This window comes from Bison bison, unplaced genomic scaffold, assembly GCF_000754665.1.
Source record: "Bison bison bison isolate TAMUID 2011002044 unplaced genomic scaffold, Bison_UMD1.0 scf7180017864491, whole genome shotgun sequence".
Classification (NCBI taxonomy): Eukaryota; Metazoa; Chordata; class Mammalia; order Artiodactyla; family Bovidae; genus Bison; species Bison bison.
In genome coordinates this window covers 9,378,794-9,394,976 of record NW_011495050.1, presented here as the reverse complement: position 1 = coordinate 9,394,976, position 16,183 = coordinate 9,378,794, and the positions used below count along the sequence as shown (strand labels likewise).

General features: G+C 35.9%; 1 protein-coding gene across 1 annotated transcript in view; it reads right to left on the bottom strand.

Moving 5' to 3' along the window:
- Window positions 1-16,183, bottom strand: part of CSMD3 (CUB and Sushi multiple domains 3) — a 1,491,512-nt gene that overhangs the window by 493,831 nt on the left and 981,498 nt on the right. Inside the window, exons 17-18 of the mRNA XM_010863441.1 lie at window positions 13,553-13,691; window positions 3,971-4,158 (exon numbers count right to left, since the gene is read on the bottom strand). Of these exons, the coding sequence (XP_010861743.1) occupies window positions 3,971-4,158; window positions 13,553-13,691 (327 nt within the window). The remainder of the gene's footprint in view (window positions 1-3,970; window positions 4,159-13,552; window positions 13,692-16,183) is intronic.

Below are 16,183 nucleotides of genomic sequence, written 5' to 3'. Positions count from 1 at the left end.
TCCAGTACTCTTGCCTGGAAAAGCCCATGGACAGAGGACCGTAGTAGGCTACAGTCCATGGGGTCACAAACAGTCGGATACGACTGAGCGACTTCACTCCATATATTTATATATGTATGTATATATATACACACACACATTTATGGGTTTCCCTGGTTATTCAGCTGGTAAAGAATCCACCTGCAATGCAGGAGATCTTGGTTCTATTCCTGGGTCAGGAAGATCTCCTTGAGAAGGGATAGGCTACTCACTTCAATATTCTTGGGCTTCCCTGGTGGCTCAGATGGTAAAGAATCCGCCTGCAATGAGGGAGACCTGGGTTCAATCCCCGGGTTGGAAAGATTCCCTGGAGGAAGGCATGGCAACCCACTCCAATATTCTTGCCTGGAGAATCCCCATGGACAGAGGAGCCTGATGGGCTACAGTCCATGGGATTGCAAAGAGTCAGACATGATTGAGTGACTAAGCACAGCACAGCAGATGCATATACAATAATTATCATAGCAATAATTAATGTTTTCAGCTTATTATATTCCATGTTTTTACAACTCTAAAATGTTTGCAAAATTTACCTCATTTAGTCATTAAAATAATCCTATGAAATTACTTCTATCATTAAAACTCCATTTAACTGCTTTAGGAGACTCTAAGTATGTCTCAGAGATTGGTATCTGTGTCAAAGGATTTGTTCTGTAGCCATTTATCATTGCCTTGCTTTATATGATATTTACATAATCTAAGAAACATGATTATATCTAGATTTCAAGAAATACAACATAATACAGCTCCTTGGGATTGGGGATTGCACTAAAACAAAACAAAACAAAACAAAAAACAGAAAGTCTATTCTGTGTTGTTTTTATTATTTTAATGTGTTTTGTAAACTATAAATAACTTTTATGCTATTGGTGAAGTGTTTGTAATCTTCCTGTTTTGAGAGGAAGACAGATGAGTAAAAGTGCCCAAGAAAGGGAATAAAATCAAGTTCTGGAGTACAACCAGTGATGGCATTTCAAGAAATCCTTCCCATAAAAATTTGGTTCACTGGAGAAATCAAGTTTTCTCCTTTAATGTGTTCCATTAAAATAAAAATAGAAATTCACAAAATACCAAATATATTTTTAAAGTTTTAAGTAGTAAAATAAAAAATTTTTCTCTACTGATTTTGAGGCTTGTGAATGGTTCATTTAAAAAAGATAATTTGGATACCTTCAGCTTGAGAAACTTATTAACAAAGTGTCGACAGAAATAGTGTTTTATTTGTTTTCTTGGTAAGAAAGGGTTTGTGATGTTAGAGATTATCTCACAATACTAAACAAGTGAAAGTGTTAGTCACTCAGTCATGTCTGACTCTTTGCAACCCCATGGACTATAGCCCACCAGGCCCCTCTGTCCATGGGATTCTCCAGGCAAGGATATTGGAGTGGGTATCCATTCCCTTCTCCAGAGGATCTTCCTGACCTAGGGATCAAACCCAGGTCTCTGGCATTGCAGGTGAATTCTTTCCAGTGAGTCACCAGGGAAGCCCTTAAATTAGCCTTTTGGTTTACTAAATAAACCACAAGGCTAATTAGAATAAAAATGAAAGAAAATGAACTTTTGTAAACAAATTTAAATTCAGAGTCACTGTCTCCTGGGCAGATTTGACCAAAATCAGTATCTGTTGCGCCTCTCATCAGCCTCAGAATTACCTAGCCTCTACTCTGCCATTTAAGCACTAGCCCTCAGTAATAATTTGGACTATTTCACCAAAGGCCTTCAGGTGACAAACTTGCTGACTGTGAGAAAGACTCTGCTTTAGCCAAACTCAGAGTCAGGCTCACCCCTTGGCTGGGCTTCCCTGATAAACACAGTTGGTAAAGAATTTGCCTGCAATGGAGGAGACCCCAGTTCGACTCCTGGAAGATCCACTGGAGAAGGGATAGGCTAACCACTAGAGTCTTCTCGGGTTTCCTTTGTGGCTCAGCTGGTAAAGAATCTGCTTGCAGTTTGGGAGACCTGGGTTCGATCTCTGGGTTGGCAAGAGCCCCTGGAGAAGAGAAAGGTTACCCACTCCAGTATTCTGACCTAGAGAATTCCATGGACTGTATAGGCCATAGGGTTGCAGAGAGTCGGACCTGACTTTCACTTTCACCCCGGGCTCTGTCCTTGGTCCATTTAATTCAGTTTTAGCAAGAATCTGAACTAAATCTGTTGGTCAGTTTATAGAAAATCCTTACCCTTTTAATAACACTTTGCATGATGGTTTAACATAATTCTTAAAATAATTCTTAAAATAATCGTGTATGAGAACACGATTATGACCACCTACCTTGATTGAAATGGACTGAATAGGATGTATTTGGCATAGAATAGAACGCTGGACAAAAGTGAAAATGGTGTCTGCTAATGTTAGCACACTGATACAAATTAATTGCCAGTGAAAATTAATTTTGAAATAGACCTTTAAAAATGACTCTACTCTGACTCAGGCTTAACTAATAAATGTTAAAGATCGAAATTAAAATTCTTTAAATTCATTTTAATTCCCAAGTGTGTGTTAATCCTCTTATTACATTTTATAATAGTTCATAAAATATATTTCCATGCCACAAAGCTCTAAGTAAAGGGAAGTTAATATAATTAAATGATATTGTAGATAAGGTTGAAAACAAAAAGAAAATAATAAATAAACATTCATAGTTAAAAAAAAACCTCACGGGTCCATCCAGATTTACTGAAGACAGACACCTAACATGGAATATACAGTTACAAATTTAAATGCTGGAATTTTTTTTCTGAGGGGCGAGGGGGCATAGGAGACTTGAATACAAAAATAAGAGATACAATATCTATCTGAAACTGATATAAAGATATCTTGCAGTAATCTTAAATGTATTGTTAGATACAATCACCACAACTGTTTTTCATGGGAAGATATATGGCAACATATTTCCAGATTAAAATGTGTGAATACATGAGTTTATATGTATGTGTGCAACTGTGCATCATATGCGATACATCCACACGTCTAAATATGTTAGATGTTTATAAATAAAACAGAGATTTGTATATATATATATATATCAGAATCAATTTAAAAAATCAGACATATTTTAGATTTTTTAAACAAAACTGTAGTATTCTAAGTGAAATTATTGTAAACTGATTCCAGCACTGTAAATTAGCTGCTGCAGCTGCTATGTCGCTTCAGTCGTGTCCAACTCTGTGCGACCACATAGATGGCAGCCCGCCAGGCTCCCCTGTCCCTGGGATTCTCCAGGCAAGGACACTGGAGTGGGTTGCCATGCTCTTCTCCAGTGCATGAAAGTGAAAAGTGAAAGCGAGGCCGCTCAGTCGTGTCTGACTCGCAGCGACCCCAGGGACTGCAGCCTACCAGGCTCCTCTGTCCATGGGATTTGCCAGGCAAGAGTACTGGAGTGGGGTGCCATTGCCTTCTCCGACTGTAAATTAGAGCTTGTTTTAATATATAGCCCTTGGCTAGTTATGTTAGCCATAGTTGCATATACATGAGTATATATTTTACTTTATAATATTAATATAATTTTCAATACTTCATACAAAATAACAAAATTAAATATTTTAAATGGAAATGTATGCAATGAGTGTGAGGAAAATATAGAAGTATGACTGAGTTTATGAAGTGAATGCTAGAAGAATTTGTCAATATTCATATACATCTTAGACTGACATTTCCACTTATTGTTGGTTTTTCAGAACTGCACAAATAATGATTGTATGAACTCACTTTTAAGATTTTTTAGTTAATACTTTTTACATTTCCTTAGTATTTCCTTTCATAATAATATTACATAGATATTGCTGGAAAAAACCTATTATGGAATTTACTGAAACACACACCTTATAACCCATTAGCATTCTCATAGGTTCTCTTAATGATACAAGACAATACCAAAAGCATGGAAAACAGAATAAAAAAATAAAAAAAATAAATGTTGGCATCACTTACTTTCATAATGAATCTTGAAACCATTATTAGAACGACTATTGTCTGTTGTAAATAGAAGGTATATAAAATTACTGCTGCTAAATAGAAACTGGGGCACCTGTGTGCCATTGTAAGATCCAAGCAAGGGTGACAGAAGATTTGGCCCATCGTGAACTTCCAGAACATCGTAATTCAATTCAGTCTGAAATCTAAGATTAAGAGAGAGATGTGAAAATATATTTATTAGGAAAAAGCACTTTAGGCTGCTATTTAAATTACTATTTATAATTTTTACTAATTTTATATATAATTTTCTTTAGCTTTGCTAATATCTTATACATCATTTTAGGATCCATAATTTAAGAATACCAAAGTTATAAGCTCTTATTCCTGTGGACAATTTTCATGTAAATAGTATGTATATATACTTATTGTTCACAAGAAAGATTTATTCAAACGTTACAGACTGTCTTGAATAAATAAATGGTCTTTTCATTAACCAAACATGTTTTATGGAGTAGTCCTTTTTATTTTTTTTTTTTGCTTTCTTCATTTCTATGGAAAACTACGTGACTATATAAAATTTACCCTCAATCAGATCATCATAATTTCATCTTTAGTATATGTATATATATTTCAAATCTGACCTCTGCTTCATACTGACCTCTTCTTCATATCTCTGTTTTGTTTTTTGACAAATCTGTTTGGCCATTAAATTTTTGTATAGTTTTTATTTAGATTTTTGGCTGTTCTTCCTGATTTTACTTTCAATTTTTTAAAAGATATAATTTATTATAATCTGTAGCCAAAACAGAGCTTATTTTAACATGCATAACACATTATTAATAAAATAAAATTTTGAATTCCTTCTTGCATGTCAGGATTATTCCACATTTTGAATCTGGATCAGAAATCTTAGTTATGGGGAAAAAAAGCCTTTATGTGGAATCATGAACAACTGAGCATCTGACTCCCTTGCCATGATGATCCTATAGCCTAGGACATTCTTTTCTGCCTTCACCCAGGTTTTCCTATACGTATTTCAGTTTTCAGCTTAGATATGTCCACAGCAAGCCCTTCTCTGACCTCACAGTGTACCTTAGTTTCTTTACCATATTGTCACAATTTATTGTGCTTTTGTGATACTAATCATAGTTGCTTACTTGTTGACAGCTGTCTCCTTTAAGAGATTATAAACTCCATGAGGTCAGACAGTTTCTGTTTTTTTTGTTGATCTTCTGAATATAGCAAACCCTCAGTAAATATTTATTAAGTAAATGAAAGAATGAATGTACTTTAAAGGAAAAAAAATATTTTCTCTGGAACTGTTATCAATTTTATTTAAAAAAGTCAATATATTTAGATACTTCAGTATTAACCATTCATTTTCACTCTTTTAAAATATACCTTCCAACACATTTTGGCAACTAGTTATATTCACTATGTTTTTAAAAGAATTGTCAGTTGAAATGTCCACCAATTTTCAGATAATCACTTTATAATCAACAGTTATCATTAATAGATAATCACTCCATCATACCTAACAATAGTGAAAACAAAGTGTAGAATTTAATGCTATTTGACAAATACAAATGAAATATTTTTAGATTTGTACTACTGGTACGTACTATTAAAAAAGTTTTAGTAAAACTAATGGATTTCATAAGTTTATCTTACTTCTCACTTTGCAACCTGGGATATATTGTATTTTTGTCTAATAAAAATAGTTTTTCCAATAATATGATTTAGAGTAGTAAATGTATAGAAACACATTATGTCCTTTAAATAAATGATCAGGCAATTATGCACTGCAAATCTATTATTTGGTTATTTTGTAGTCAGTCTACTCTAGTACTGAAATTGGACTTTCACTTTGATAGCAAGTCAGCTGATAACAACCAAATTAAAGTGCACAGAAAAGTGAGGGATTACTTTGATTTAAAGCATAAAGAGACTTAATTCTTAATAGAATAGCAACATTAAATGCTGTGATCAGAGAGTATTATTCAGTAGGAGTGAATGTCTAAAAAGAAAATCACCACAGATTTGCCACAAGAAACTATAAAAATAAATTATAATAACAGAGAAAATGAAAAAGAGTTACACAATAATTTGAATTTCTTTTATTTTGTATTTTAGGATGGTTATATATAAATTTCACATGAATTGCCTTGATCTACTGTGTATTAGTTTATGACATTAAATTTATTGTTTATCATAAAAAATCTTATGGAGCCATGAGATGATATTAAAATGAAATTTAATCTCATTTTAGTGAATTTTCAGTATCTTTTAAAATATTCTTTGTGTTATCCAAAATCTTTCTGACCACAGTGAAATAGTTCTCATTTTAAAATTTGCACTCAGGTAGACTGATACTGATGGCTTGTGGTCAAAGAGTTAAGGACAGGAAGGTGAACAGAAATAAAAGTTTAAGATTATTAACAGTAAAGTTAATTGACTTAAGAGCTACCAAATATTAAGAAATGAGAGAAGAAAGAAAACAAAATTCCTCTGCAAATCTCAGAATAAGATCTAACTGTTGGCTATTTTAGGAAGAACTGTACAAAAAATATCTTCACAACCCAGATATTCACGATGATGTGATCACTCACCTAGAGCCAGACATCCTGGAATGTGAAGTCCAGGGGGCCTTAGGAAGCATCACTATAAACAAAGCTAGTAGAGATGATGGAATTCTGATTGAGCTATTTCAAATCCTTAAAGATGATGCTGTGAAAATGCTGCACTCAGTATGTCAACAAATTTGGAAAACTCAGCAGTGGTCACAGGATTGGAAAAGATCAGTTTTCATTCCAATCCCAAAGACAGGCATTGCCAAAGAATGCTCAAACTACTGCACAACTGCACTCATCTCACATGCTAGTAAAGTACTGCTCAAAATTCTCCAAGCCAGGCTTCACCAATACGTGAATCGTGAACTTCCAGCTGTTCAAACTGGTTTTAAAAAGGCAGAAGGACCAGAGATCAAATTGCCAATATCCGCGGGATCATGGAAAAAGGAAGAGAGTTCCAGAAAAATATCTATTTCTGCTTTATTTACTATGCCAAAGCCTTTGACTGTGTGGATCACAATAAACTGTAGGAAATTCTGAAAGAGATGGGAATATCAGACCACCTGATCTGCCTCTTGAGAAACTTATATGCAGGTCAGGAAACAGTTAGAACCGGACATGGAACAATAGACTGGTTCCAAATAGGAAAAGGAGTATGCCAAGGCTGTATATTGTCACCCTGCTTATTTAACTTATATGCAGAGTACATCATGAAAAATGCTGGGCTGGAAGAAGCAAAAGCTGGAATCAAGATTGCTGGGAGAAATATCAATAACCTCAGATATGCAGATGACACCAACCTTATGGCAGAAAGTGAAGAAGAGCTAAAGAGCCTCTTGATGAAAATGCAAAGGGAGAGTGAAAAAATTGGCTTAAAGCTCAACATTCAGAAAACGAAGATCATGGCATCTGGTTTCATCACTTCATGGCAAATAGAAGGGGAAACAATGGAAACAGTGGTTGACTATTTTTGGGGGCTCCAAAATCACTGCAGATGGTGACTGCAGCCATGAAATTAAAAGACGCTTACTCCTTGGAAGGAAAGTTATGACCAACCTAGATAGCATATTAAAAAGCAGAGACATTCCTTTGCCAACAAAGGTCCGTCTAGTCAAGGCTATGGTTTTTCCAGTCGTCATGTATGGATGTGAGAGTTGGACTATAAAGAAAGCTGAGTGCCAAAGAATTGACACTTTTGGACTGTGGTGTTGGAGAAGATTCTTGAGAGTCCTTTGGACTGCAAGGAGATCCAACCAGTCCATTCTAAAGGAGATCAGTCCTGGGTGTTCACTGAAAGGACTGATGTTGAAGCTGAAACTCCAATATGTTGGCCACCTGATGTGAAGAGCTGACTCATTTGAAAAGACCCTGATGCTGGGAAAGGAGAAGAAGGGGTCGACAGAGGATGAGATGGTTGGATGGCATCACCGACTCAATGGAGATGAGTTTGGGTAAACTTTGGGAGTTGCTTTTGAACAGGGGTGCCTGGCATGCTGTGGTTCATGGGGTCGCAGAGAGTCAGACACAACTGAGTGACTGAACTGAACTGAACTGATGTTAGGAAAGGATAAACAGTTAAAACTTACATGTCCATTAGTGGTTTTGTTATTTTGTTTTGCATCTGATGTGTATATGTGTGCTAAGTCACTTTATGGACTCTGCAGCCTATGGACTGTAGTCTATGGAGTGTAGCCTACCAGGTTCCTCTGTCCATGGGACTCTCGAGGCAAGAATACTGGAGTGGGCTGCCATATCATCCTTCAAGTGATCTTTTGAGCCAGGGATTGCACTCATGTCTCCTACATAGGCAGGTGGGTTCTTTACTGCTGAGCCATCAGGGGAAGGCCTTGCATTTGACAGGAAAGTGTAATTCTTAAGATATTACTGATTTAGGCAATCTCAAGAGGCCAACTAATGGCTAATATATTTGTAATGTTTTCAGTATTTGTTTTTCTGTAGACTAATTCTAATCACTCACAACATTTGAGAATATGTGAGTGTGTATTAGTCACTCAGTCATGTCTGACTCTTTCTGACCTCATGGACTGTAGCTCACCAGACTCCTCTGTCCATGGGGTTCTCTAGGCAAGAATACTGAAGTGGATTGCCATTCCCTTCTCCAGAGGATCTTTCCAACCCAGAGATCAAACCCTGGTCTCTAAAGTCATCTGAATATATTATCTGAATTTTTAAATATCATTTTCTGCCAAATTACTTCATGCTATTCATGAGTAGTAGAAAGCAAATGGTGTTACTCTGTAATAAATGCAATCCATCATTTGGAAACAAATTCTATAAAAAGATATTCTCAGGATGAGAAGGACTATTAAAGAATTAACAATCAGTGTCCTTACAAGAGTTCAGCTGAAAATCAGAAATGAATTCATTTTTTTAACAACATAATTCTTGGTGGATAGTTCAAAGATGATATCTTGTTTCTCAGAAAAATCTTAAGGGGGAAATGAAGCACTGAAATACTATAAGGTCCCTAAACAAGGAAGTGATAGATGTACACATTTCTGATTTCAAAGTGACTATTTTATGTTATTACCTAACAGATAAAATCCTCATTTATTTTTAACTTGATGAAGATTGATGCTCGTTGTTTTGCTACACAGATACTTCTGACCATGTAGCAGAAGTTTAAAAATGTTAATTACTTTAAAGAAGACAGTTTCTGATAGAAAGCAAATGGAGTATGGACAACCCTAAAACAGGTCATACACATGCTTTAAGAATCTTTAGGAAAAACAAAAGAAATGGAAGTTTAAAAAATAATTTTCCCTTCAAATAGCTCAAACTCAAGAACCCAATGGGGGTGGGTGGGTGTTTGTTTGCGTATGTGTATGTGTGTTTGCACACGTGCACATGTACATGTGTGAAGGGCAGATAGAGGATTCAAACCCCCAAACATGTTTGTTCATAACACTTAAAATAATGTGGGACTTTATTTATTTTAGTTACATAAAGTTTGATTCAAAAAAAATATACTGATATAGCTGAGCCTTGTCTATTCTAAAATAGTGAAAACACCATCAATAAATACACAAAGTGGTCTAACTCTTGATTCTTCCAGTGTTTGGGCTAATTAACATGGAATTGTTTAAAAAAAAAGAAGATTGCCATCAAGGAGGTGAAGGAGCTGGGGGGCAGGGGGTTGTAATTCACTTGAGTGGGTAGTTGAGGGATTAAGAAAACAGGCATAACTGGCAAGTCCTGTTCAGTGATACCCATGGGAGAAGTCAAAAATCTTTGTATTCTGGAAATCGTTTCTCAACCTAGGCTTGTTGTTCTGATTCAATGTACAGAACTGTTTTTTGTTGCTGTGCACAAACCCTAGGAGTGAAAATCACTTTTTAATTTGATTCTCTTGCTTCTAGTCTAACTTAAAAAATTGTGTCTCAGGAAAAAGGTAAGAGGATAAGAAAGTGGCAGAGTAACAATAACTAAGTAAACTATATTTATCAAAATTAAATTAGGTGTCTCTAGCATTGCATCTTATAAAAATGACTGGAAAGATTTTTTTCTTTTTCAAAGGAAGGTTTTGGGCTGACCTGACTTAGAACATAGCCTGTAGGTGCATATTAATTTTGAGAATTCTGAAGGCATCTAAACAAGATAGCAAAGAAGCCCATGCAACAACATGTTTGAAGAGATAAGACAGACATATTAAGAACTCTGGACAGAGAAAATAGTGCCTTCAAATAAAAGTCCAAAATCATAAGTTATGTGTGTGGTGCTCTCATTTACAACCATTGCTTTGCAATCTAACTGCTTTTCAGGTAGGCAGTGCTAGATAGCCTACATAAGGCTGAAGGATATCACACATGTGTGCTCATCAGTCGCTAAGTCATGTCTGACTCTTTGCAACCCTGTGGACCATAGCCTGCCAGGCTCCTTTGTCCATGGGATTTTCCAGGCAAGGATACCGGAGTGGGTTGCCATCTCCTCCTCAGGAGATCTTCCCGATCAGTGATTGAACCCATATCTCCGACAATGGCAGGCAGATTCTTTATCACTGAGCCACATGGGAAGCCCTGAAAGATATCAGGGGTTACTTTAGTGGAATTTAGTGACTATTATTAGCAAACTGGGAAATGCTTTTTCATACAATAATGCACTCTTTGTTAAAAACACTTAATTTTCTTATGATATTGTTTTATGCTTATGTAATTCTTCTATATTGAATATTTATATATATATATATATTTTATTTTAATTTAAAAGTTGGCTACAATCTGAGTCATCTGGGAGGTGGAGAAGGGGTGAATTCTTCTTATAAGAACACTGATCTTTGATTTAGGGGGAAAAATCTTAATCTGCATGTTTAGAAAGAAAGGCAAAAATTCATCCCCATCATCCCACCCATCGCCAAGTTGGGAGCTCAGAGAAACAAACACACTTAAATTGCTCTGCTTAAGTTAACAGATATTTTGAGATTTACCCTGCTATATAGTGGAGGGAGCAACTAGGGAGTGAGGGAAATGAGGGGTGAAGATCCTGATGGGGAAAATACTAGATAGACATGGAGAAGGGTCTAGGCTAAGGGGAGGAAACTAGAGAGAGAGAGATGCAATCATTCCCACGATGGAATTTACCAGGAAAATTTTAGAACAGTGAGGGTTTATTTAATGTTAAATTATTCTGGATTGTCCAATAATCCTATTTGGTTATCCCTTGTACTAAAGTTTTCTTTCTTTTTATTGTGTGAATGAAGGCAAGTGATCCAAATAAAGACCAGAGTAAGGAGTTGAAAGGATAGCAGCTTCAGTATCTCAAAAGTGAGATGACTCTGAGAGCAGGGATTCAGAGTCATAAGTGAACAAAAGCATCTCCAGGAAAGCTCTGAGGATGTAAAAAGGGCCTAGACTTCCCTTTGTATCTGAGATGGTGCTCAACTCTTCATTAGATATTGAAAGATGATGATTAGTGAGAATTATTAATATATGGGTGAAAATATTATGAACTATGAAAATATAAGATGTTTCAATCACCTTAGCATCATAACTCCTGATATAAAATAATGTTCAGTCCAAAACAGGAAATACTAAAATCATGTGTTTAAACCTATAATATACGCAATTTTTAAAAGTGTGAGATCAATTATGACAGAGTGACAACTATGCTAATATTTCAGGTGTGATGCTCTAAATTTAACAAATTAAAAATACATTATAAATCTCTGTCATATTGGCATAAATTTTTTAAAAAATTATTTAATGATATGATCAATAATATGTTATATGGTATACTCCAAACCAAGTAAAATTTTGTGTAATAAAGTAAAGTTGGTTAATTTGGATCACACATTCATGGGGCACTATTATTTCACAATGATTTGATTCTGAATAAATAAGGTGCTTTTCAAGCTTTTTAAAAATTACTATGGCAAGAAGCTATGTCAACTACTGAACAAATGACATGGTTTTAATATCATAACAAAAACTCTTCATGTTATTCTAAATGAAATCACTTTTTAATATGTAAGTCATTATTATGAGCTGAATTCTGACCCCTAAAACTTAAATGTTGAAATCCTAACCCCTTAATACCTCTGACTGTGAATGTATTTGGAGAAAGGTCCTTTAATTAGGTAATTAAGGTAAAATGAGATTATATGGGGTACCTTCCCTGGTGGCTCAGATGGTGAAGAATCTGCCTTCAATGCAGAAGACGGGGGTTTGATCCCTGGGTGGGGAAGATCCCCTGGAGACCCACTCCAGTATTCTTTCCTGGAGAAGTCCATGGACACAGAAGCCTGCCAGGCTACAGTCCATGTGGCCGCAAAGAGTCAGACATGACTGAGTGACTAGACTAACTGAAATATGACTTCTGTCTTTATAAAAAGAAATGATTAGGAAACAGATACACACAGATGGAAGACCACATGGAGACACAGGAAGGCATACACAGGCATCTATTAGCTAAAGACTAAAGCCTTACAGGACAACCCTGTTGACACCTTTATCTCAGACTTCTAGCCTTTAGAACTATGAGGAAAGACATTTCTGTTACTTAAGCCACTTAATCTGTTATATTTTGTTATGGCAGCCTGAGGAAATTAATAGTCATAATAAAATTGTGTAGGTCATAGTAAGGGAGAGTGACCTCATATGAAATGTTTAGTATTGTACATCTTTCAAAATAGAATGTTTTCCTCTCAAATTTTTACACTAGCCTGAATAGGTTAATTTTAATGAAGGTACTCTTTAATTAGGAAAAGATCATGCTATATTTGTAAAATTCACTCGTCAGAGCACAATTCTGACAAATATATATATTTACTATAAGGCTTACAGGGGTTCCTTCTCTTTCCTTTTTTTTTTTTGGTAAATAAAAGGTTGGAAGATGAGAGGGGTGAAAATATAAATGAAAAATTAAATAGATACTTCTATTTGGATTTGGGAATAGTGATTGAATCACAGACATGAAGATTCATTGTTTAAAACTTTTAATAGACAATATTATAATCTTATAGGATATAGATTATTCAATCAATAATACTAATTATCCTGGGTGGGAGTCGACACTTTACTGACAAATCATTAATTCACATGGATTTGACACAGCCATTTTTCTGAAGGCCCTGTAAGTGTAGGTATATGGGTAATGTATGTAAGCAGATGCCTCAGGCTACAATATGGTAACAATTCAAATGTATTTACAGCATCTTTACCTTTGACAATCTAGCAAAACAGAATCCACAGGCCCTTCAAAATATAGGGCAACTAAACATTAAGTTAAAGGTTATAGATTCATATCTCAGTGGTGTGTGTGTGTGTGTGTATTATATATATGAATAAAAAATCCATCTTATATATCTCATTAGTACTGATAGAGCATTAAGCAAATGGGAAATTAACTTCAGGACAGACTGAAGGCTAAAAGGGGAAAACATTCTGAAACACTAAAGGCACAGCAACTGACTAGTGCAGCAAAATTAATCATGAATTTGGTAAGTAAAAGAGAATGTCAACTATTCTTTTAGATAATCTGTTTTTTAAAGTAGAAAAGTATTTTTAGAAACCTTTCAAATGTAATTTTGATAGAGTGTCCTGGTTCAGCTTCAATCACCCATTCACAATTCAGAGAGTCTTTATAGTATCCGGGCCATCCTGGTGACAGAATCAATCCACTGGGAGCTGAAAAATGGCCACCACATGGAGCTGAAAAATAAAATCAGAGAACAGGTAAAAGCAGAATTTTAGAGAATAAGCTGCAGAAAATATTTTTAGCATTAATTATATTTTTAAAAATTAATCTGTGTATGTATACTGGAGAAGAAAATGGCAACCCACTCCAGTATTCTTGCCTAGAGAATCCTGTGGATGGAGAAGCCTGGAGGGCTGATGTCCATAGGGTCACACAGAGGCAGACACAACTGAAGCGACTTAGTGTGCATGCGTGTATGTATATAATATATGCTATTTTAAAATGTTTTGAAAGTAAAACATCTAGTCATTCTATCATTGAATGATTATTATCCCTAAAGAAACACAAAAACAAAAACAACAAACTTTACTTGTTGAAATAAGGTTTAGTTACACACTCAGCATGTCAGATGAACTCAAATCTCCCAATTATATCCCTTAAATATGCTCTTGTGTCTCCACCATTTTCCCCATTTTCAAATCTTGGAAAAAAACATGTTGTTGGTTTTAGTTTCTCTCTTTCATTTTCTGATTTATGTATCAAATACTGTTAATTCACACAGAAAACTAGCCAATCTGATCACATGGACCACAGCCTTGTCTAACTCAATGAAACTAAGCCCTGCCATGTGGAGCCAAGACGGGAGGGTCATGGTGGAGAGGTCAGTAGAATGTGGTCCACTGGAGAAGTGAATGGCAAACCACTTCAGTATTCTTGCCTTGAGAACCCCATGAACAGTATGAAAAGTCAAAATGATAGGATACTGAAAGAGGAACTCCCCAGGTCGGTAGGTGCCCAATATGCTACTGGAGATCAGTGGAGAAATAACTCCAGAAAGAATGAAGGGATGGAGCCAAAGCAGAAACAATAACCAGCTGTGGATGTGACTGGTGATAGAAGCAAGGTCTGATGCTGTAAAGAGCAATATTGCATAGGAACCTGGAATGTTAGGTCCATGAATCAAGGCAAATTGGAAGTGGTCAAACAGGAGATGGCAAGAGTGAACATCAACATTCCAGGAATAAACAAACTAAAATGGACTAGAATGGGTGAATTTAACTCAGATGACCATTATATCTACTACTGTGGGCAGGAATCCCTTAGAAGAAATGGAGTAGCCATCATGGTCAACAAAAGAGTCCAAAATGCAGTACTTGCATGCAATTTCAAAAACGACAGAATGATGTCTGTTCATTTCCAAGGCAAACCATTCAATATCATGGTAATCCAAGCCTATGCCCCAACCAGTAACACTGAAAAAGCTGAAGTTGAATGGTTCTATGAAGACCTACAAGACCTTTTAGAACTAACACCCAAAAAAGATGTCCTTTTCATTATAGGGGACTGGAATGCAAAAGTAGGAAGTCAAGAAACACCTGGAGTAAGGCAAATTTGGCCTTGGAGTACGGAATGAAGAAGGGCAAAGGCTAATAGAGTTTTGCCAATAGTATGCACTGGTCACAGCAAACACCCTCTTCCAACAACACAAGAGAAGACTCTACACATGGACATCACCAGATGATTTCGGTCAACACTGAAATCAGATTATATTGATATATTATAACATAATATAATCAATATAATATATTGATTATATTCTTTACAGCCAAAGATGGAGAAGCTCTATATAATCATTAAAATCAAGACCAGGAGCTGACTGTGGCTCAGATCATGAATTCCTTATTGACAAATTTCTTCAGAAATTGAAGAAAGTGGGGAAAACCACTAGACCATTCAGGTATGAACTAAATAAAATCCCTAATAATTATACAGTGGAAGTGGGAAATAGATTTAAGGGACTAGATCTGATAGAGTGCCTGATGAATTATGGAATGAGGTTCATGACACTGTACAGGAGACATGGATCAAGACCATCCCTACAGAAAAGAAATGCAAAGAAGCAAAATGGCTATCTGAGGAGGCCTTACAAATAGCTGTGAAAAGAAGAGAAGCAAAAAGCAAAGGAGAAAAGGAAAATTATAAGTATCTGAATGCAGAGATTCAAAGAATACCAAGGAGAGATAAGAAAGCCTTCCTCAGTGATCAATGGAAAGAAATAGAGGGAAACAACAGAATGGGAAAGACTAGAGATTTCTTCAAGAAAATTAGAGATACCAAGGGAATATTTCATGCAAAGATAGGCTCGATAAAGGACAGAAATGGTATGGACCTAACAGAAGCAGAGGATATTAAGAAGAGGTGGCAAGAACACACAGAAAACTGTACAAAAAACAGCTTCATGACCCAGATAATCACCATGGTGTGATCACTAACCTAGAGCCAGACATCCTGGAATGTGAAGTCAAGTGGGCCTTAGGAAGCATCACTACAAACAAAGCTAGTGGAGGTGATGGAATTCCAAAGCCAAAGTGAAGTCGTTCAGTCCTGTCCGACTCTTTGCGACCCCATGGACTGTAGCCTACCAGGCTCCTCTATCCATGGGATTTTCCAGGCAATAGTACTGGAGTGGATTGCCATTTCCTTCTCCAGATAGAATTCCAGTTGA